The sequence below is a fragment of the Nomia melanderi genome, chromosome 12, assembly GCF_051020985.1.
Source record: "Nomia melanderi isolate GNS246 chromosome 12, iyNomMela1, whole genome shotgun sequence".
NCBI classification, from domain to species: domain Eukaryota; kingdom Metazoa; phylum Arthropoda; class Insecta; order Hymenoptera; family Halictidae; genus Nomia; species Nomia melanderi.
In genome coordinates, this window is record NC_135010.1 from 14,265,688 (window position 1) to 14,289,263 (window position 23,576).

The window sequence follows — 23,576 nt, forward strand, 5'->3', positions numbered from 1 at the left end:
TTCTATTCGAGGAACACCGTGCACGGGCCTATTTCCGGAACAGAAAATTTCACTATCTAATTTAGATCGGTAAGAAACTCGCCGTATGAAACTCCGAATAAAATGCTCGTAAGACAGAGGGGAGTGGGAGAAGGGAGGCCGTTCTGGGTTACCTTCTTTCGTTTCCTCTTTAAGCTTTTCCTCCAATAAGAGGAGAAAAAAAAGGACGGTTCGGAGGTAGAACAGGGGCCGATATTCTGCGTCCCATCCCCTCTCACCGGCTGGCTCCGCCAGTGCACAGAGAGCGGTTACTTACGATTCTACAGTCAACCTCTGGACATCCACCTGTGAAGACGGAGAGGAGGTGTACGACCCCACGATATCCGGTGTAGTGACATGTACAGTGTTTAAAGGACTCGTGTGGCCCCGTTTCGATCCCGAACGTTTCCCGATCGATTAATGTAAGCCGTGCGCAGCCGATCGAATCATTCCCGAACGGACCGAGAAAAGGATCTCCACGCGCCCAGTGTCAGAGTTGACGATCTTCCTCACGGTGAGTGACGTGTTCCGGGTCCGCGTGGAACATTTTCGTCGCGAACCGCTTCGAGATTCGATAACTTCGTTCGCGGCCGTTCCGCGTTGGAACGTCACGTTCCTCGGACGTGCGCAATAAAGAGGCCGAGATAAATCAAGCGCGCCGAAAATTCGTCTCCGCTCCCCGGATCCTTAATTAGAGTCCGCCTCGCGGGAACGGCTGACTAATTATCGTTAAATTCGACCCGTCGACTGCGGACGCCCCACGTGCGCAGCTTGCGCGTGAATCTTCGGGAAACCGAGCTCGCCGGAAACATTCCGGACAGGTACGGAAAGCAACGGAGCATCTCGAAAATGATTACCGTAGAGTTTAGAGTGCTCCGAGATTCTTCTCCCGTTTATTGTCCGCGGTAAATGCCCGACGTTCGGATACACCGCGCCGCGAGCCTGTAATTTTCCAATTTTCTTTCAATTTTCTCCCAGCTCTTTCTCGGATTGATTTCAAACTGCGCACGCCTTCGCACGATAGGATAACGTTAGACGGATGTTCGTTCGGTACACTTCCGAGGTACGAAAATTCCCGCGGGATCGATTAGAAAAGAGAAATACCGAACGCGTGACGAGCCTCTCCGCTGACAGTTCGAATAATTTATTCGTGAAACGAGGCGCCGAAATGGTTGTACCGTTATCGGGGACAAGGATGGATAAACACGAGGCGGATCCGATAAAGAGCAGCCGAAGCGAGAGAAAAGGACGTTTTCGATGGTTCGTCTTTCCCGTTAGAATCAGCCGCGTGACGCGTTCATGGTCCACGGGGAATCTGCTTTCAGATACGACAGGAAGTACAGTTCTTCCTCGAATTCTTACGGTGTTCGCGTTCTTGCTCGAACACGGGAACGACTCGGTTGATCCGCCGTGACTCCTCGCGCGGATCCCGGCTTCGGGAACCGGACGACCCAGGCGTTTTTCACCCTCCCGGCCGTCCCCGTTAGGGGATCGTTATCGCGATCAACTATAGGCTGTTAATTATTCCCGCGTTAGCGTATTAACAGTACTCCGCCGGCGGCGGGAACCGAGGATAAAAAGCGGCGAGCGACGTGAGAAGTTGCGCCGACTGGGAAGAATTGTTCCCGGCGATCCTAAATTACCGTGAAGACCGCGCGGGTTCACCCGGATCCTCTCGGGTTCAGGTGATTCTCACGTGCGACTCGCGGATCTCCCGCGGTTCGTCCGCTGGGAGATCGCCGTTATATAATCGGCGGGTAACCCCTAGATATCCATCGAAACGGCTTTATTGCGCGATCGCTATCGGCCCGGCGGCAATTACGCGCCACTCTTCGCGTCCCGGCTCGCAGCGCGGCCGATCCGCCGTGACTCGCGTGCGAAAATCGCCGATCATATCCGACAATGGGAACGGTCTTAATTGCCGCGGCGAGGAATCAAGGTCTATTCCAGTTTCCATGATCCAGTAATCGCGAGTCGAATCGACCCGGTGCGCCGTCGACGCGATCGTTTCCCCGTTGAACGCGCCCGTTCAATTGGAACGTCGATCGTCGGAGCTCCGCGATCGCGTGTTCGCGCGGCGGCGTTCAGGAACCAGGCTCCGCGCGGCTCGGACGCGCTTCCTGAAGAAACAGATACGCGACGCCGGTCACGGCCAACGACCAGCCTTGAGTGGCCGGCCATTAACGATTTCCTTCCTTTCCTTTTCCCACACGGGATTTATCACTTCGTCGGGCTCGCGGCTATCGTTTCCGCCGCCGTCGTCGACGCGCTGACAGATTCGTCGGCGTTCCTCGCGCTGTCCGTCCCGAACGTCGACCTCTGTCGTCGGCTCGCGTTGCTTTCACTCCCGTTCGATCGGCGACAAACGCTCGCATAACGGAAGTCACACTGGACCGGCAACCTAGAAACCCCGAACTCCGTACAGGGATCGGATCGTTGATTAACCCTTTGACGATCTTTTGAAACGTACAGACTAAATGATAGGTTGCTCGAATGATTGGAAGCAAACGGAACCACGTACCGATCTCTTCGAGTACTCGAATCGTTCGTTCGTATGTCGAATCCGTCGATTCCCTCTCGCGAAATATCGTTCGCGCCGGAAAGGGTTAAACGCCGGGTGCTAGTCGCGATCGTTAATCGTCCGGGCGTCACTCTCTCGCGTCGTTGTCTCGTCACGGCGGATCGCCATCGTTGGAGAGGCTCGAAAGCGAAAAAAAATGCTTCACTCACTCGGCCGGTCGTTCGTTCGCCACCGTGGAATACCTTCGTGCCACCGGCCCGTGAAACGGAACATCCACGCGAGGATATCTCGATTAGAGCGGAGCTGCGCCGGCAGCTGATGAGAGATCGTAGTCGCTCGATCTCCGTCTCTCTCTCGCGCGCGCGTCTGCTCCCTCGCCGAAGAGATTTCGGAGCGAGAGGTGGCACTCGGGAAGACGAATCTTTTCGAGACCAGCCGCACGGTCCGACCCCGGTGTCGTTTACTCTTGCTCTTGACCTCGTGCGAACTCGGGTTCCAAGACCGAGCGGCACCTTCCAGCGTCACAATGACAACGCGCGCGCTCCTCCTCCGACGCGGATCCGCGTAATCACGAGTCCGTTGCCGGGACTGTTTTATTCATGAGCTCTCTTCTTGCCCGCCGGCGTAATTAGTTTCTCATTAACAGGCATCCACTAACGCTGGCCCCCGATACGTGAAACAATCCGTTCGCTTCGGCGATGAAACGTTCGGCTCCTCGAGCATAGGTGTCGATACGAGGAAAATAGGATCGGCGAGAAACTTCGGAGAAACCGAGATTCTCTACAAGACAGCGACGCTGGCCTAGGGCCTGCTGGAACCTCGACGCGTCCCTGTACACGAAATCCCATTGTTATTATAATCGAACCAGTTCTCCGGCCGCGGAGCGCGCGGCCGCAGCGTCGAAACAAATTGGCGACGTTCCGCTCGGAGCTCCGGATATCGTCCCCCATTCACGTGTGTCGACTGCTTGTAATTTCAGATGTCCAGGTACCTCGGTCTGATTCTCGTTGTCACGATCACCGGCCACGTGTGCGGGGCGAAGAAATGCGAGGGGAGCGGGCTGGGCCTGAAATACTTGTGGGGAGACGCGCTCACGGACCCCATGGACTGCGTCGGTCCGAATAACCAGCAGTATCCGTCGTAAGTGTTTCCCTTTTACGGGTCCGCCTCGTGTGGAATTTTAGAGAAAGAAAGGAACACAGACAGAGAGAGAGAGAGAGAAGGAGAGATACCGTTATCGAAACGAACGACTTGTCGTAGCGCCGCGATATCGAGGAGCGCGAAGAACCTGTGGGCGGCCGGTCGAACAGCCAGGTACCATCAGCCGAGGACGATCGATCCCGAATCGACGAGGCAGGCGTTACTGCACAGCTACAAGGTCGCACGCGGCGACTACTCGATCGCGATGGAGAACACTCGGAACGGTAAGCCTCTCCCGATCCCACGGTGAAAAAGGAAGCTCTCCTCTTTTCGTCCGGTTCTCTTCGGAGAAGATCGATCCCCCCGCTGCGAGCCGTGTACACGGTCGATCGGATTCGAAAGCCGGACGCCGACGGAAACGTGGACACGCGCGCGTTATTCCTATTTCGCCGGGGAACGTGTGTACTTTAACGGATCGCGCCCGATCGAGTCCGAGATCGCTTGGAAAGACGCGGAAGACGAGGCGCGCTCGTCCCTCTCCTCCTGTCCGCGGCGCGACAGCGGTCGAGCCGGTTGCCTGAATCGCGAATAATTACCAGCTGCCATCCGCTGCTACGCTCCGCCCGAGCCGGCGACGAAATATAATCCCGCGGAAAGGCTTAACAGCCGATCGACCGCGATCGCGGCCAGCGCCGGATACATCTCTCTGTCGGGCGAGAGCGTTGATTTCTAATTATCGCGGTCGCGCTCGCGGTCCATTATCCGCTCGCGAGCGCACGCGAGTCCTCGCCTCTTTACGAGCCTATTGTACCGTATGCGGTAACATCCAAACAATCCGCGCTTCTTGCACCGGCGATACCTCGCGGTACCGTTGCAACCGGGTTGCGACCAGGAAACGGACTATCACGGACTATTTACGTCGATTTTTCGAATGAATACTCTCGAGCGTTCCGGTTTCTCAAGGTTCCCGAGGAAAGTCCGAGATTAGAAATTCCGTGTTGCATCCTTTATTACGTGGCTCAGTCTTGTTCCGTGAACGCCGCCGCCGCGCGCCTCGAAAGCGACGCGGCCGGCCGGTTCGGCTTCGTTTTCGAGCAGGATCGAGCGCGTGCTCGAAAATGTCGAAAAATCGGAGCAACCGGTTGCGCGATACGTGTCCCGGCACGTCGCACAGCCTTGAATTACGCGGCTGTCCTTATGACACGAAAACCCGGTTACAGCTAACCGCGGCACCCGCTCCGCGTGCCTCCGTTCGGTCGTTTCGAAATTCGCCAATTCCGTCGGAGAGGAACGTGCTACGCGTTCCTCGCCGTCCGGTTCGTCCGACGAGATTCAGCGGTCCCTTGGGTAGTGGTTCCTCGGCGCAGGAGGACGGTAATAAGGCACCGTGTTATCCGTCCAATACAGTTATCGCTGGTTCTGCTCATAACGGGACCCATCGGCGACCCACTCATCGTTTCGAACACACGAGCCGACTGAATTCCGAAGAAAGGGCGCAAACACCTCGGTCGAACGCCGCGTTCTCCTTCGGTTTTCCTGGCTTTCTGCTCGCGATTCGTCCGTTCGAATTCCGTTACATCCTACGCGCGACTTTTTCGGAACGATCGATTCAAAATTGTATCCTTGTCGAGCGTCGATCTAACTCTAACGCTAGAAATAACGAAAACGCGATCACAGCAGAAAGAAGGAACACGGTATAAAATCGGGACACGAGTTTTGCAAAATCGTATTAACCCTTTACCTTCGGCCCGAATTCCTCCGAGTTAACCCTTTGTGGACGGATGTCGGCATTTCGGTGGGATGAAATGTTCAGATCTGGAAGACTGAGTCTTCCAAATTGTCGTGAAATGGTGCACGAGCTTAGTGGCGAAAGTAAACAGTACGCCAAGGGGTTAACGCGGGACAATAAATATTCTTCCCGCAGGACGAGCGTTCACCCCTAAAGAATCATGCGGCTCCCCGGCCAGATTGTGCAAAACAAGGTACAACACCACGGCGCCGATGTACGGGGTCAGCTTGACCAGCGGCCAGCCGGTGACGATCGTTCAGAAGTTCCCCGACCTCCTGCAGCAGGTCGTGTTCGAGGTTTGCGAGTAAGTAGCCTGCGAGTCGAGCGCCGAATACCGAACGCGTGGATCCACGATCGTGTGCCAGTGAAATTCGTTCCAGAGAGATACGCGATCGTTCGCCACTGTTACTTTCTGGGCACGTCGCGTCGTGATCGGTAAATGCGAGCGGCCGAATCGAATTGAAATTCATCGGGGTCTATTGGCGAGTCGATTCGGATGTAGCACAGTGGCCCGAATGAGCCTACGATGCCCCGTTCGTGACCGGGAACCGAGGCCTACTTCGACATCTTTTCGGGCCCGATATTTCTGTCGCTCGGAAGCCAATGCGGTTAAACCGATTCTTTGGTATTCTGTGATTTCTTTCGGCTGTAACCTTTAACGGAGCAATGACATGAAAGCGTCACGACAGTTTTACATACTGGGTTCAGTGCCTTGTACGTGGCAGAAAATGTTATTGCAATATTTGCAATTAACGCGTTAAGCATCGTGCTATCTTACTTATGTGAATTTTATCTATGCTACGGTATTTCTTGGTAAATTTGAAATGCCTCTGTTAAAGGTTAACGTGACAAATAATATTGTTTAGTTATTAACACTGGAACTACCAAGCAGTCGTAGTTAGAGGTTAACGTAACAAACAATATTGTTTAGTTATCAACACTAGAACTATCAAGCAGTCAAGTTGACTTTGAAATTGCTCTATGAACCCTTACACTGCGTCTATCGAGACTTCAATCACTCAGAACTTAGTTTATTACTGAAACAATTTTTTTAAAAATCTCTTCGAAGATATATTTTTCCAATTGTAAAAGGAGAATTTAGGAATGGTCCATTCTGATCCATTTGGTAGTTCTAGCGTTGAATCTTTTCAAAAGCATTTCAAAAGCCAAAACACGGCGTTCCCCAATCGTTCCTCTCCGAACTCTCATTAGCCTCCAAGCGACTAATTCTCCGGTCCCATCCGAACAACGTCGAAACCATTAACCGTCTCTCGTCGGCATCGTGTTTCAGATCGAAAGAGTGCGACGTGGTCCACGGCGAGTGCACGCAGACCTACGTGCCCTACCTGTTCCTGGTGATACCGCTGGGCCCGGTGACCCTGACCGGTCAAGACTACGTCCTGGTCGAGAGCGGATGCGTCTGCAAACCGAGGAATTCGGCAAGCGGCTCGTCGGAGCCCCCGGCGGTCCCAAGCTTTTAAGCGTTCGTCGAACTCGAGCGGGCCCGGGGGGCCGGGGACAAAAAGGGTCCCCGGGGAGCGGGAGGGTCGCTCGAGCGCCGGGGATCGGCGAGTCGCGTCGGACGCGACGGAATCGGTGGCAGGTGACCCCCGGGCGCCTGACAACCTCGCCGGAGGGACCTAGTAACCTCTTTGACGGAGCCAGCTCGTAACGCCGGGAGAGAGACCAGTATTCAAGTTGCTAGAAGATGATTTCTCGGGAGAAATCGAGAAGATCGAAGACTCCCGTCGCCGCGGCGGAGCCTCCTCTCCTTTCCTCGACGGAAGGAGAGACGGGCCGCTTTTGCCACGGGACCGAGGTGACGGACGGTGACGCGATTGTCCCGGAGGAGATCATGCTTCTAGCAAAGTCGCGTGCTCGACGAACGTGCCACAGCAACTCGTCGTCTCGACGAGCACGCCTACGCCAGTCCTGGGTGAACCCAGAAACGATCGTTAGCTCGACGCGTTGACCTCGAGCATCCCCGCCGATCCGCGAACCGCCGGTAGAGGAGCAGCGCGTTCGAGGGAAAAAGGGAGAGGAGGCGCGTCGGACGATCGGGAATCGGTCCACGGTCGGACAGCTCGTTCCCCCGTGGGTCAGTCCGCTCCGAAAACAGTCGGACGAAGTTATCCCGGCGTGAAAAAACGAATCGGAGCAGCGCGCTGCGGCCGTTTCGCGGAATCCGGTCTCGGAATTCGATCGAGTTCACTAGACCTGCCTCCGCGAGCCGGTTTCGAGCAGGTGGCGTAGGCCGCCTCGTAACAACGCTCCACGGGAAGCAACGGCAAGTTATTCTTTCCAGGGGCGCCATAAAGTTATATCATTCCCCTCGACTGGACCGTAACGAGCCGGAAACCCTGTTAATGCATTCGACGATTCGCCGACCGTTCAGCGGCGCGGTGCACTCTATCGCCTCGGATTTTATTCGAGCTTTCCGTCGATCCGTTCTCTCGTTACCGCGCGTTAACGATCGCGCACCCGTGACCGGCTCCGAGGCTGAAACGCGGCGTGCATTCGATTGTGATTTTTTAAAAGAGACGCGTTTTCCGAGCGTCGCGCGATCGCGCGACTCGGGGGACCAGGAGGCGATCGGTTTCTTGTTCCGTCGCCGAGCCGGCCGCCGGTCGCGCGACTGGCCCGTTTATGCTTCTCGGAACCGGACCCCAGGAGACCGAACGTCGGAATCGCACCGGCGAGCTGGACGGACGCGCGAGTCGCGGTACGAATGGACCGTACCATGAATTCCGATGAGTATAATATACCGTTAGCCGGTTTGCGGGACCCTTCACCTCGATTTACTTCGCTCGGTTATTTCATAGACGAGATCCACGCGGCGCCCCAAAAACGGCGAGCCGAGTTCCCCGCTCATTCATGCGCTCCGTCCGCGGCGTTTATCGCGAACAACCGTTGATGCCGTTCCCGACCTCGTTCCTCCCCGAATCCGCGATTATTGGCGCCGCGATTCGAACCGTTACCAACATTTCCCCGCGCGGACAAAAAGAAAGCTAGGAAAGTGTTCGCGTTCGTTTCGTACTCGCGCGAGCGCGCTTTCGATCGAGACCGTTCGACGCCGATCTCTTTCCGAGGCGGATCGCGTTGCTCGTTTTAGGAGAGGAAACCTCGATTGTTGCACCGAGCGCGGTAGTTCACGGGTCGGCGCGTGCTCGGGGGGAGACGAAAATTCGCGCGTGAAACGTACTGTGTCAGTGCCGTTACGAGAAAGTGATAAAAAGAGAAACGGCGGAGCATCGAGTCACTTTTCCACGTGTGAAACACGTTCGGGAAAATAACGGCTTGTGAGAAACTGTCGAGGTCTGTCGGATATTTCGGGTGCACACGTGGGACCGTGGTTTTTCCGTTAAGCGCATAAACGAACGACAACTCCATACTGCATGTCATCTTTTGTATCTATAGCTGTAATATGCAAGCATGTATTTATAATTTATTATTAGATTACGATGTATCTGCGCAAAACCTTTCGCTGTGTTCGCACCTTCCCTTGAACCGCTCCCCTTAGGACGCGTCGTCCGAAATCCTCTTTCGTCCCGACGTCGCAGCCGAGCGGACTCTATTACCGTTTGACACGCGACGGTTCGAGACGCGCAAAAACGGCATACACAAACAGGTTCATTAGCTTCTATTTTCAGCAGCTAACGGTATCGGAAACGATTATGTGCAACTATTGCCGACAACCGGAAGAATACGTGATTATTCCCGGGCGCGCATAAACGCGCGGCGAGCCCCCCGGGCCGCCGAGCCCGGTTTAATGGCGACTTCAATCACGAGGTTGTAATTGTTCTAGCGGACGGTTTCACCATCTGCCGGCTTTCGCTTTGATTATCAATTATCGTGGCTCGATCCTCGGCATTTCGGCCGTAAATTCTCCGCTTGTCAAGCGGAAAACCTCCGCCGCGATCCGGGGAACGATTTGATCGCGATCACCGACGAGCCGTAACGATACGCGGATAAAACCGTGGGGATTATGCGTCAGGACTCGTCTAAGCTGCAGTAAATAACGTTCCGTGAACAGCGTATCGTTTAACGATCGTCCCCGTAATTATTTCCAGCGATAGAAACACTCCCGGGCTGTTTAACGATCATTGATCGTCGCGATTAAACGTTTGACAATTATGCGGGACGAAACGTACCAGTGGCACCATCGGTGGAGAAAGGCTCAAGCTAGTAGCCGTGGACGCAGATTTCAGGAACGAAGACTCAATGAGTTTCACGCGATGACTTGATGATCGTGAAATATAAATAATCATGGTTAATCGATTTTTGTATTTTTTATTTACCCTCCTTCAGTTTTGTATATTCGTTTCCTTCGTAGAGCGAACCTCCGAGAATAATTAATAAATAATATCGTAATCATGGTTAATCGATTTTTGTATTTTTTATTTCCCCTCCTTCGTAACTTTGTATATTCGTTTCCTTCGAATAGAGCGAGCCTCCGAGAATAATTAATAAATAATATCGTATTAACACGTCAAGCGCCACGAAAAAGGATTGTTTCAACGTTAAGATAGAGCTTATACGTTGGTAGTAATAATAAATGTTATTATGGTATTGATAGATTAACGCTGGCAGAACGAAAACATGGGTGTAAGGCTGGTTGCAGCGCGCCGGGGCGAGACAGCGCCATCTAGCGGACGGGCGTTTTCGAAGCTTCTCCCTATACCCGCAATGAGTGCGACAAGGACAGAGCTAGTGTGCGACAAGGACAGAGATAGTCTCTCTCGTGCCACCTCCTTGGAAAAAGCATCTCATCAGTCCCTGGTACCTACTCGTGAAGCATCAGGACTAAGGAGGTCTCCACGATAGCAATTTTGGTGGCGCCATCTAGCGGCGACGGCTAGAAACTAGATGCGACATGGCGACGGAGAAGAAACAACGAAATCAGCAGCGAATTCATTAATAACTCGATTCCCACGAATAAATTGTTAACGTTTGCAATTTAGAATCATAGAATAGACCTTCCTCTAGTTTCTCATGTCACCATCGATAGGATTTTCTACCAGGTTAATTATTTATCAAGTATTCTTCCGGACGATGTCGGAGGATAGGTTAGAATTGATTGACAAGGACCCAATGCATCATTAAGTTTCTAAGTTAATAGGCATAATTTATGAACATTTGTGATTGTAGAAATTAGAGTAGATCTCTGGCAATATTTTGGTAATAGTTTTTGTCGCGTTTGTGCTGCAATTAATGAGTTATTAATGTTTCTTGGTTGGGTAATTTGGGGCAAGGACAGATGTTGGTGGCGCCATCTTGCAAGCACTATCTAGTACTAATTAGCTAATAGCTTGGGCGTTTTATCATAGATGGCGCTGATTCGCGGGTAATTGAATGTTGGTAATACATCAAATGGCAAGAAGTTTCCAGTAATCGTTAACAGATGGCTCTTCGCAGTATCGATTTACGCGCCAATGAAACAAACATTTAATTGTTACATTCATCACGCACGTAAATGATTCTGTTAATCACGAAATAATAATCAATATCTAATGATACAGTGCTGCTAGGTGTAATAATAAAAGACGAATATTTTTGAATTCTCACAAACTATATGTATTTTACATTGCGCATTAACAATGGCAAGATTTAATTACATTATCAATAGATCCGAAGGGTCGAATAAAGCAAACAGACCTTTCTCCATGGCCTTCGATAAATCAACTTTCTCAGTATAAAAAAATCAATGTATATAATTAGTTTTCGAAAGCGATACACGATGATCGGAACTATGCTTGGCCTAGCTTTGCCACTTTGTGAAGGTCACAAGTGCAATCCGTAAAACAGTTGCAACCCTTTGCGTCTTTAGTGTCACCCGGTATTATCGAGAATTAACCCTTTGACCTATGATTCCTTTCTCAATTCAAATTTGGTACTACTTTGGTAATACTTTGGTAATACTGCTACTTTGCCATTAATAATTTGGAAAAATAGAAAAATTCTAAGCATGTTATGCCTTTATTTCCTTTTAAGTATAACAGTTGATTAAAGAAGTATGTTCTCTTTGAATTCGAATGAACTGAGTATATATTTGTTGAATCACGTTGAAAATCTTCGGTTTCACTGGTTGTAGTAGAAGGGATTAAAGAAGAAAAAATAGATTAAACGTTCATAGTGATATTCTGCTTAGCGAGCATCTCTTTCTCTTTCTCGTCGGGCGATCACTAAGGATAGAAATAAATCGAATATGTGTTAGTGCGGCTGTTCTATTTTTGTACCCGCACCCTAGAACAAAGTCATGACTGCACATACTGGCCGCGACTGAAGCCGAGTCAACATCTTCTTTTTCTGTTTGCCTCCTTTCACGAGCAGGAGCCTCCAAACTATTATCCCGGCGACCGGAATAGACGCGACAGTGACAATCTCGAATATTAACAACCGGGGATTCCCTACTGATATCAGACTATCGTATTCCTCTGTAATAATCAGCGAGTTTTTTGTTGCCATCGAGAAATCATGATTGCCATCCGGCTTTAATAGTGAAATAAGTTTGAACAGGTATGTAGACTTAACCCTTGGCACTCCAGGTTCTTTTGTAATTAGCAACTGCGACTAATTTTCATAGCATTCCTAGCGAAAATTAGAAATATAACATTTCTTCGATCTTTTATTTTCCTTAGTACAAAATTTGGATGCCTGAAAAATCGAATAATTTTAGGGTAGTTTAAGATTCATTAGAATACTTAATATTATAACTGGTGCAATATTGGAGCCTACAGAGTTCAAAGGGTTAATTGTTTTATTATAAAATTATTATAAATATATATATATATATATTATTAAATACATTGTTTAATTATAAAATTCTGAATTGTTAGTTAAGATCATTTTTTATCACAGACTTATGTGACTATCTACTAGTCTCGTTTGAAATAGAAAATTAACGGACTAATTACTTTTTGTGATTTATATTTGCTTAGATGTGTAATTTAATGATTTTGATGGTTTTCTGATAGATTTGGTTCGATATGTTTAGGGAAGTTTGTGTAGATAATTAACTGAACGTTTGAATTGAATATCGTTCAATTTGAAAATTGTGATATCGAGTTTCGAGAACGATTACGCGGGCACGCGTGACGGCAGACGATCGATAAAATTCATTATGGTATTCGCTGTCGAGATCGGTGTACCTATCAAACTCTTGATGGTCTGAGGTTATATGGTGTTTATATTTTCATTCGCAGAATCATTCATCGAATTTACAATGTGTACACGCCAATTGCGTGTAAGGATTCTACTGTTTATGGTTGTTATTTTCGGATTCTTTTCGTTCGGGAATGCAGCTTCTGCACATATCCATACACATCAGCACAACAAATCCAATAGCAATGAAAGAACCGAGGATGGTGCGTTCAGTCCACGAGATATAAATCATTATGCCGGAGGGGAACATCATCAGGAGTTTGACCATGAAGCTATCGTTGGTATGTATCTTTATTTATTATTTGTGAAAGGGTATAGTTTACATGTAATTCAGTTTGCTATGCGTATATAATAAACAAACTGTACTGCTTATAAGTTATATTAAATGTTTGTTTAAAGGTAGCGTAAAAGAGGCAGAGGAGTTTAACAAACTGCCTATACATGAATCTAAAAGACGCTTAGAAATTTTACTGAAGAAAATGGATTTAAATAATGATAAGGTTATCGAAAGAAATGAGCTAAAAGCATGGATTTTAAGATCATTTAGGTATGTATATATATATGTGTATATATATTTAATTATTATTAGTTGATGGTAAATAGAAATTAATGTGATATTATCTTGGCAATAGTATGCTTTCTACTGAAGACTCTCAAGATCGATTGGAGGATACTGATACAAATGAAGATGGTAAAGTCAGCTGGAATGAAATCTTGCAAGATATGTATGGCACGGATCCAGAGGACTTAGCGGGAGATGATAAGCTTATCACTGATGACAAACAAACTTTCGAGGCTGCCGATTTAGATAAAGATGGTTACCTGGATACAGAAGAGTTCAAAGCTTATACACATCCTGAAGAAACACCTAGGATGTTTCCACTTCTTTTGAGACAAGCTTTAGATGACAAAGATACAGATAAAGATGGCTTCATTAGCTTCCAAGAATTTATTGGTAACAGAGCTAAATCAGAAAATAAGGAATGGTTGTTGGTTGAGAAAGATAAATTTGATTATGAGCATGACAAAAATGGAGATGGCAGACTAGACTCAGATGAAATACTTTCTTGGCTAGTGCCTAGTAACGAGTAAGTTGAATGTTTCTATAATTTTTTGTCAATTGCTAATTCTAAGACATTCCTTGCACTACTTGGAACGTTGTTATTACAGGGAAATAGCAAGTGATGAAGTAGACCATCTGTTTGCTGCATCTGACGACGACCACGACAATAGATTAACCTTTGAGGAGATTTTAGACCATCATGATGCATTTGTCGGGAGTGAAGCTACAGATTACGGAGATCATTTACAAGATATTGAACGTTTCCAGGATGAACTATGACAGTCGGTTGCTAGACGTGTCAGCGAAATCTTCATTCTTTTTGTATTTGTCAAAAGTTTACATTTGTGAAAGTACGTTTAATACTTTTAAATACCACACTTCCAGCTATAGTATGTTTTGGTGTTCCTATTTATGCTGCATTTAGAATACATTTGCATTAAGATTAATTACGATTGCACAAAACTTATTTAAAATACTCAAAGCATAGTGTTTCACCAGTCTTCCAATTTTTATGAAACATTAGTGCCATAAATACAGTGATGTATTATTTTAGCATAATAGAATTTACATTTCTTATAAGTAGCAAGAGTTGCAAGAAACATGGTCTCTCACTTTTATTATTTTTCAATGAATAATTATATAGATGCACTAACACTAAATTCATCTATACATGTAAGATTATAAAAGAGGAGGAACCAATCTTGTAATTCAACTAAACAATAACCAAATAATGAAATTTTACTGATTATTATATGATAATACAACATACATAATGCGGATTTAAATATTCTCAATAAAAAGAATCATGTTTCCTCCATATTATTTACAAAATTACTTTGATAGAAAATGCATTTTATTCAGTATCTTTTACTGTTCAGTCGAATATAATTACATAAGTTTGTCTATTTTTCGTATTTTATGACGAACAATATGTATTGTGATGAATTTTTTTAATAAAATGTACCCAACATCTTAAATACTTTTGAATCTGCTAAAAAATGGTGGGAAATATTATAATTTAAATGTCTCGTGGTGGCGCTGCACTTCCAATCAAACATTCTGGTTCTAAGTTTTGTTTAGTAGGTCGTTTACAAGTTTTGTGGTAAGAGTATTAGTTGTAAAGCAGCGTTTTTCTATTTATTTAATATAAGAAATTTAACAAAATGCCGTACGCTAATCAACCATCAGTTCATATTTCGGATTTAACTGAGGAGAATGTAAAATTTCAAGTTGAAGATACTGAGTTAAGGTATGAAAGGTTATGCTGCATTTAGTGATCTTTTGACATATATTTTTAAATACTTTAAATACTTTTAGCGTGGCAAATAGTATGAGACGTGTATTTATTGCTGAAACACCTACCATGGCTATCGATTGGATCCAGTTAGAGGCCAATTCAACAGTTTTAAGTGATGAATTTTTGGCCCATAGAATTGGAATGATACCATTAATCAGCGACGACGTAAGTAATCAAAAATTGAGGTTTACTATGTTTAAAATTTTATGGTGAACATAAAAACAACAATTTGTACTAAAATTATTTAGGTTGTTGATAGGATACAATATACAAGAGACTGTCAGTGCATGGATTTTTGTCCAGAATGTAGCGTGGAGTTTACTCTTGACGTAAAATGTACAGAGGATCAAACAAGGCATGTCACCACAGCAGATTTTAAGTCTAGTGACCCACGAGTACTTCCTGTTACTTCTAGACACAGAGAAGATGACGCTAGTGAATATGGAGAAACAGATGGTCTATATTTTTTATCAATAACACCTTTATTTCAAAGTACATAATGTAGATATGGGAAAGTCAATTTGAATTCACGTTTTTCTACTGCAGAAATATTGATAGTAAAACTACGTAAGGGGCAAGAACTAAAACTTAGAGCGTATGCCAAAAAGGGCTTTGGAAAGGAACATGCAAAATGGAACCCAACAGCTGGTGTGAGCTTTGAGTATGACCCAGACAATTCTATGAGGCATACTCTATTTCCAAAACCTGATGAATGGCCAAAATCGGAATACAGTGAATTAGAAGAAGATCAATGTAAGGATTATAAATTTAGAGAAATCGATTAATAATTACAATTAATAATTCTCAAATATTTCAGATGAAGCACCATTCAATTGGGAAGCTAAGCCGAATAAATACTATTTTAATGTTGAAAGCAGTGGTGCCTTAAAGCCTGAAAACATTGTAATGATGGGTATTGCAGCGTTAAAGAATAAATTGTCCAACTTGCAGACACAGCTAAGTCATGAAGTTCAAAGTGATGCTTTGAGTATTCATCATTAAAGGATACATATAATTAATACTTATTTGAAATAAAATCATTCCCTACTATCCCCTGTAAAATAAAGTAATCATTAATCATAATGTTTCGTAATTATTTTATTTTTATGCTGGAAAAAATGTACATAAAAGAAAATTATTTTTTAACGGTTATACATGGTGTTCTTTTTTTCCGTAGTGGCAATGGCATTACGTCTCCCGCCCAAATATAGGGACTTTTTCTCGATGTCGTCTTGCGAATTTACAAATGTCGCTCTGCCAACAAGTCGGTTGAATATTTTTGTTCTGTTCAGTGACAGAGAAGTTGCTTTTGCGATTGAGTTACAATAAAGTGATAACACGAGAAACGCTCGTGTCATTTCCTTTGCACCATGTATATTAAGCAGGTATTAGAAATTAATGATTAACATTCTCTTCGAATGTCTGTCTTCTTTTGCGCGCTCCACACTACTTCCTCTACAACGGACGCTCATAGCTAAAAGCAAATGTTGTTGTTGCTATTAAATTCGAACACAAATAAAAATTACCGTTGACGAAATACTACTAATCCCTTTTTGTCGTCGAAGTCATGCGTCCAATATTAATGGTAACCAAAATTGATAAGTTTATTAGAAATGTTATTGTAGTCTTTAAGTTTATCCAAGAAATTAGAACTGTGCAACAATAATAATTGAATTTTCAAACATTATCAATTTAAAATTTAATTTCACTTTTTGACTGCTCAATAAAGCTTTTCTGCACATTTAAACATCGAATGTTTACATTCTGTATAAGAAACCTTTTTATGATTAGGTGATTATTCAAGGATTTAAGTCATACCGTGAACAGACAGTAGTAGAACCTTTCGATCCAAGGCACAATGTAGTGGGTATGTATAAATATTTTACCTAAAATTTCTGATAAACAATTTCTACATAAACATCATGTGTGTACCTTTTTATTTCAAGTGGGCCGGAATGGTTCTGGCAAAAGTAACTTCTTTTATGCAATTCAATTCGTTTTGAGCGATGAATTTTCTCATCTCAGACCAGAACAAAGACAAGCTTTATTACATGAGGGTACAGGACCAAGAGTTATTTCAGCACACGTGGAAATTATATTTGACAATTCTGATGGAAGATTGCCGGTAATTGTATTAAGCATAGAATGGTCTATTTTTTGTAATTTTGTTTTTTAAAATAATAATATCTTCTAGATTGACAAAGAGGAAGTATATTTGAGAAGAGTAATTGGCTCAAAGAAGGACCAATACTTCCTTAATAAAAGAATAGTAACTAGGAATGACGTAATGAATTTATTGGAGTCTGCAGGATTTTCAAGATCAAATCCGTATTATATTGTAAAGCAGGGAAAGGTATGATTTGTAATCAAGTTATTATTTCTTTTAGAAGGAAATGTGACAATTTATATTATATAGATAAATCAAATGGCAACAGCACCCGATTCCCAGAGACTTAAGTTATTAAGAGAAGTAGCTGGTACTAGAGTATATGATGACAGAAGAGAAGAATCAAAATTTATTTTAAAAGAAACAGAAGGAAAATTGGAGAAGATTCAAGATTTTTTAAGAACGATAGGTAAGTTAGAATTAAAGTCTATAACAATACTTCAGGGAGAACTAACTTCTCGCTTTAATTACAGAGGAACGTTTAAAGACACTGGAAGAAGAAAAGGAGGAGCTTAAAGAATACCAATGCTGGGACAAACAACGTCGCTGTTTAGAATATACGATTCACGAACGAGAACTGAAAGAGAATAAAAGAAAGTTGGAAGAACTTAAGAAATCTAGGGCAAATAGCGGTGCAGAACAAGCGCGTTTAGGCGCAGAAGCAAAAACTGCACAGGAAATGGTGAGAGCTGCAACAAAACGCCTCAAAGAAGCAAAGAAAGAAGTGCAAACTGCAAAAGAAGAAAGAGACACACTCAGGTAGTATTCTAATATATATTTGTAGATTCCAGTTTCATTATAATTACATATAATACTTTAATATACAGTGCTGAACAGCAGCAGCTACTGAAAGAAAAAACTAAATTGACATTAACTATTAATGACTTATTGGAAGAAGTAAAAGGAGACAATGACAGCAGAAAACGTGCACAACAGGAATTGGAAAAACTAAAAGTAAACATTGCAGCACGAGAGGCGGAATTAGAAGTACTTAAACCGGAAGTAAGTTACATCATCAGTGTTCTGTTCTAAGAATTTTTATAATAAAATTAACAATTATCAATTTGCTTTAGTATGAAGAAATGAAACGTGTGGAAGAGGAATGCACACGCGAGTTACAACTAAAAGAACAGAAACGAAAAGAATTGTATGCCAAACAAGGACGTGGCAGCCAATTCACTACCAGGGTACTTAATATAATTTTATTAAATACAGTGCATACATTTGTATTGGAAGCATACATTCTTTAATTATTCCTTCACATCAGGATGAGAGAGATAACTGGATTCAAAACGAGCTGAAGCAACTTACCAAACAAATTAAAGACAAAGAAGAACACCAAAGAAAAATTAGCGAAGATTTGAAAAAGGATGCAGAGAAGCAAGTTATTTTAGAGAAAAAGATCGAAGAGCATACACGCGAAATGGAACAGCAACGAGCATCTATAGACGAACATAACAAGCAATATTATGAGTTAACTAAAGCGAAGGACCAATGTCAAGCCACTCGAAAAGAACAGTTTGTTCATTATGTTTGTTTTATTAATATTTGTAAGGAATTTAACGAAGACATAATGCTTACTATATTATAGGTATCGACAAGAGAGCGTTTTACAACTTAACTTATCAGGACTTAAAGAAGATTTGGCAAAGGCGGATCAAAGTTTGCGATCTATGGCAGGAAAACCTATTCTAAACGGACGAGACAGTGTGCGAAAAGTGCTGGATACCTTTCGGTAAATAACACGAGTCTATACGTAAAGCAGGAAACCTCATTAATGTTCATTAACTTTTCAGAACACGTAAAGATATGGCCCACGAGGTGAGTAGCTATTATGGGCCTGTGATTGAGAACTTCAGTTGCGAGAAGAATTATTATATGGCTGTAGAGGTGACTGCTGGGAATCGGTTATTCCATCATATCGTCGAGACAGACAAATTCGGGACAAAAATCTTGAAAGAAATGAATAACCAACGACTTCCGGGTGAAGTAACGTTTATGCCTTTGAATCGACTACATGTGAAAGATATAGACTATCCAATAACTAGCGATGCTATGCCTATGATATCAAAATTAGAGTATGATGAAAAATATGACAAAGCCTTGAGGTAAAACAAAAGGATAAAACATCTAGTAGCATATAATTAATTTCAGTAAAAATTTAATTTTTAATCTACAAATACAGATATATTTTTGGAAAAACGTTGATCTGCCGCAACTTAGAAACTGCGACAAATTTGGCCCGTACCTCGGGTCTGGATTGCGTAACTCTAGAAGGCGACCAAGTGTCATCAAAAGGATCATTAACGGGTGGATACTTCAATACGCTGAGGTCACGTTTGGAAATACAGAAAACTAGATCAGAGTTAATGGCACAAATTTCGTCCCTTGAATCTCAATTGACCACTCTTAAAGACGAGATTAGAAAAGCAGATCAAAACATAAGTTCTTATGTCAGTGAAATGCAAAGAACTGAAACTAAAAACAGTAAAGCAAAGTAAGTCGTTGTTACTTCATTTTACATTGTACACGTTTAACATGCAACATATTAAATTGTTCTTCTTATGATAGAGACGTGTACGATAAGATGAAAGCAGAGATACGACTCATGAAAGAAGAATTGAGTGCGATAGGAAGATACCGTACCCCAAAAGAAAGAAGTCTTGCTCAGTGCACGTCGAGTTTGGAAGCCATGCGTGCAACGAAAGAAGGTTTGGAAAGCGAACTGCATCAGGAACTGATGGCACAACTGTCTGTTGCTGACCAGCGTCAGGTAATGAAAATGAAAGTAAAAAATCGAACAATGGTTCACGTACGGTTTACTGTATTTTAGGTGGATACATTGAATGATGACATAAGACGATTAACGAAAGATAATAAGGAAGCATTCGCAAAACGTATGAGATTAGAGGCTGAGAAAAATAAATTGGAGAACTTACTAACGAATAATTTGGTAAGAAGGAAAGACGAATTAGTTCAGGCTCTTCAAGAAATATCGGTGGAAGATCGACAACGACAACTGGAATCATCGAAAGCACAATTAGCGGACATCGAAAAGAGGCTAGTGAAAGTGAATGCAGACTTTAAGGCTCAGAACGAACGAGTTACTAATGCCATAAAGAAGGTAAAAAAAATACGAGAAATAATTAATGTTTAGGTATGAACGCTTTGTTCTTTCGTTAGCAAAAAGCAGAGTCAGCAGAGGTTGAGAAGTGGAAAGTCAAGGAGAAAGAAGCACAAGAGAAAATCGAAGCAGATGCTAAAGACTTGGAAAAGTTAGCCAGCAAATTGAATATCTTGGAACAAAAAATAGTGGAATGCACGCAGAAAATCACAGAGCTCGGTGCATTGCCTAGTCACGAAGTATATTCTAAGTTTAGTGTTATGTCTACCAAACAGTTGTTCAAAGAAATGGAAAAGGCGAACAATCATTTAAAGAAATACAGGTACAATAGTTGCAATTAGAAATTTAATCCGTAAACCTGTAAAATGTATTGATAAATTTTGTTTCAGTCATGTAAATAAAAAAGCATTGGATCAGTTTATGTCGTTCAGCGATCAGAAGGAGAAGTTAGTGAAGAGGAAAGAGGAATTAGATAGAGGCGATGAAAAAATTAAAGAATTGATGTCAGTGTTAGAACAACGTAAATGTGAAGCTATACAGTTTACCTTCAAACAAGTATGTAATGCGATTATATTTTATATTGTTGTTTCCATTGTCTAAATTTGGTATTATTAATTTTAGGTTAGCAAATATTTTAGCGAGGTTTTCAAGAAGCTTGTTCCATCGGGTCACGCACAATTAGTTATGAAGACAGCTGATGGCGATGAAGGAGACGATACAACAACTGAATCAGCTGACTCTGATAGGTTTATTGGTGTTGGTAAGTTAATATCTCTACCACTTATTTTTTATGCATAGAATAAACAGGAAACGCAAAAGAATGATCAAAACATTTTAATCTGATTAGGTATACGAGTTTCTTTTACTGGCCACAGAGCTGAAATGAGAGAAATGAATCAGTTGTCTGGTGGACAAAAATCACTAGTAGCGTTGGCGTTGATATTTGCGATACAAAAATGTGATCCGGCGCCGTTCTACTTGTTCGATGAAATTGACCAAGCCCTGGATGCGCAGCATAGGAAAGCTGTAGCAGATATGATACACGAACTTAGTTCTGATGCTCAATTCATCACAACAACATTCAGGTAATGTTACAATACAGTTTGAACATGTTTCTTCTTATCCGTGGCTTAAAATTATAATTATTTTGCAGACCTGAATTATTACAACATGCCAACAAGTTTTATGGTGTTAAATTCAGAAATAAAGTGTCTCATGTTGTATGCGTAACGCGAGAAGAAGCTGCCGATTTTGTGGAAGACGACACGACACATGGTTAATGTAGATTTTAGGCTATTTATAAACCATCATCAATCTGAAAATTGCTATTTTTCATGAAGTTGATGATTTCGATACATGTAAATTACCTGAATTATTATTTTTATCGAACACTTTTACAATAACTTTTTTAAAATTGTACATTTATCATATTAAACATCGAAACCAGCACATTTTATGTTAATGTACCTATATTAAGGAAATGTTATAATTCTCCACTGTACTCTGCTATTATTTATGTACTTTCGATATTTCTTACTTTATTCTTTATTTCTTGATGGTTAGTTGCATACGTATACAATACTTAAATTTTCATCAGTTATACATTGTAAAAGGGGAAATTGGATACAGCATGATGTAGCTTTGTAAATAATTCACTAGTGATGTAAGTTGATAAAGAAAATCTTTATTCTATTAATGGCTATGTAAAAGTTTATATTTGTTTTTCTATTGTATTTAAAACGTGTATTACAATACATATGTCATTTTAAACCACTGGATTTTATTCTGGCATTATATTTACATCAATGAGAAATACATGAAATGCAACAAATTATAAGAGGAATGACAGATTTAATTAGTCAGATGAGTATTCACTACTATTTTTCTTTGCGCTGACTAGTCAAACTATCATGCATACTTGTTACAGCATTTTCTACTAATTCTGCTATAATAACACCATTAACATCAATGAAATTTGCCACAGATTTTGTGATGCTAGTCTCATTTATACTTCCTGTAGCTGCATTTTTAACGGATAATACAAGATTGTATTTATCATCATACTTTTTCAAATATGAGCTGGCCTCCCAAATCAGGTCAGGATTAAAACCAGCTGGATCTCTGAAATACAAAAAGCAATTAATGTCAACAAAATACAGCAACATGAAGTATACACAATTTCTCTTCTGTTTACCTTTGGATTGCTACAATAAATATCCCTTTTTCTTTGTACGACGTATACAATGTTAGAAGTCCCATTGAAAAGAAGTATAATGTGACACAGGAAGCCAATGCAGGTTTAGATGCTGGAAATGGATAGAGATAATCGCAGAGTAGAGCTATAAGGGACAATGTCACTGCAATTCCACAAAGAGCTAGTCGACCATCGAGTAACGCAAAGTTTTCTATGTAATTGTACTTTTTAGTAAGCACATCTTTAACCGCATCATCTAATGCATTTTTCACTGCAGAACCGTCCCATTTATTAATTTTTATTACCTGAAATAATAACTTTCGTTAATTTGTAATTTAATAAAAAATATAAAAGAGATTAATAAAACACAATTTCACTAAACAATAAAATTTGACACAACTAACGGTACCATACGTGGCATGAACCGATTATAGTTTCTATACGAAATACTATACACACATTATACGCAATTTAACAGCGTCTTAATCATAAGATTATCGAATAATTTACTGTGATCATTGACTTAATGCTACGAAACTTACGTAGTTTTCATTATTTCTATCCGAACCCATCTTAAACACAACCTCACTTTCAAAACCTTCGCGATGCTTCACACTAAACAGTTTTGTACACGTCGAATCATTAAAATCGTTCGGGCTGATTCATAACATGCAGGTTACAATTATTTCCAGGACTCTCGCGATAAGAGTTCAAACCATAAGTTCCACTAGAAAGTCTTATCGTAATAAATACAAGTTTTCGAAGCTTGTATTTGGGACTCTCACAATACTACAAGATATAAGCTCGTTTTATTTTCATTACTCCATTATATTCATTATATTCAGATAAAGTTCATTAACGTATGCATGGACAGCGCGCAATCAAGTGTATTATATTTAATTCATAATTCAAAACATAATACGTTACTTAACGTTATATCTTTTGTTTTATTCAATTTACTGATATAACCTAGTACCGATAAGTGTGCGTTCGCATGTGGCGCTCCAAGAGTAAGACATAAGCAAGTACCAACAACACAGACCAAAAAACGCCACAGTACACAATGTTATAAATTTTAAATACAATTCAACAGAGTATTCTC

General features: G+C 42.7%; 5 protein-coding genes across 7 annotated transcripts; 4 read left to right on the plus strand and 1 right to left on the minus strand.

The window, feature by feature from the left end:
• The first annotated feature begins 112 nt into the window (after positions 1-112).
• LOC116432564 (uncharacterized) lies at positions 113-9,326 on the plus strand. The gene is made up of 5 exons (XM_031989643.2): positions 113-532; positions 3,519-3,679; positions 3,800-3,963; positions 5,604-5,772; positions 6,760-9,326. Exons 2-5 carry the CDS (start codon positions 3,519-3,521, stop codon positions 6,947-6,949), a joined length of 684 nt encoding a protein of 227 aa, XP_031845503.1. The 5' UTR covers positions 113-532; the 3' UTR covers positions 6,950-9,326.
• A 2,381-nt stretch (positions 9,327-11,707) lies between these two features.
• LOC116432556 (reticulocalbin-2) lies at positions 11,708-14,598 on the plus strand. 2 transcript variants are annotated; one of them, XM_031989635.2, is made up of 5 exons: positions 11,708-11,984; positions 12,671-12,910; positions 13,029-13,176; positions 13,262-13,717; positions 13,800-14,598. In XM_031989635.2, the coding sequence occupies exons 2-5, from the start codon at positions 12,691-12,693 to the stop codon at positions 13,969-13,971; spliced, it is 996 nt and encodes a 331-aa protein (XP_031845495.1). In that variant the 5' UTR covers positions 11,708-11,984; positions 12,671-12,690; the 3' UTR covers positions 13,972-14,598. The 2 variants fall into 2 exon arrangements, with proteins under 2 accessions (XP_031845495.1, XP_031845493.1); XM_031989633.2 differs by lacking the exon at positions 11,708-11,984 and having other exon boundaries at positions 12,548-12,910.
• A 151-nt stretch (positions 14,599-14,749) lies between these two features.
• On the plus strand, positions 14,750-16,072 carry RpII33 (RNA polymerase III subunit RpII33). The gene is made up of 5 exons (XM_031989639.2): positions 14,750-14,941; positions 15,010-15,154; positions 15,238-15,445; positions 15,536-15,742; positions 15,807-16,072. The coding sequence occupies exons 1-5, from the start codon at positions 14,856-14,858 to the stop codon at positions 15,989-15,991; spliced, it is 831 nt and encodes a 276-aa protein (XP_031845499.1). The 5' UTR covers positions 14,750-14,855; the 3' UTR covers positions 15,992-16,072.
• Positions 16,073-16,203: 131 nt separating this feature from the next.
• Positions 16,204-22,050, plus strand: SMC3 (structural maintenance of chromosomes 3). Of its 2 annotated transcripts, none has more exons than XM_031989638.2 (19): positions 16,204-16,374; positions 16,781-16,856; positions 16,936-17,114; positions 17,184-17,342; positions 17,406-17,565; positions 17,630-17,915; positions 17,984-18,158; positions 18,230-18,343; positions 18,424-18,674; positions 18,748-18,891; positions 18,953-19,264; positions 19,342-19,653; positions 19,728-19,929; positions 19,990-20,280; positions 20,340-20,602; positions 20,670-20,835; positions 20,902-21,040; positions 21,128-21,365; positions 21,434-22,050. In XM_031989638.2, the coding sequence occupies exons 1-19, from the start codon at positions 16,360-16,362 to the stop codon at positions 21,558-21,560; spliced, it is 3,609 nt and encodes a 1,202-aa protein (XP_031845498.1). In that variant the 5' UTR covers positions 16,204-16,359; the 3' UTR covers positions 21,561-22,050. The 2 variants fall into 2 exon arrangements, with proteins under 2 accessions (XP_031845498.1, XP_031845497.1); XM_031989637.2 differs by lacking the exon at positions 16,204-16,374 and adding an exon at positions 16,389-16,574.
• Positions 21,945-23,249, minus strand: Spase25 (Signal peptidase complex subunit Spase25). Its single transcript, XM_031989640.2, has 3 exons — positions 23,017-23,249; positions 22,475-22,779; positions 21,945-22,401 (listed from the first exon to the last, which is right to left on the minus strand). The coding sequence occupies exons 1-3, from the start codon at positions 23,044-23,046 to the stop codon at positions 22,158-22,160; spliced, it is 579 nt and encodes a 192-aa protein (XP_031845500.1). The 5' UTR covers positions 23,047-23,249; the 3' UTR covers positions 21,945-22,157.
• Positions 23,250-23,576: the final 327 nt, after the last annotated feature.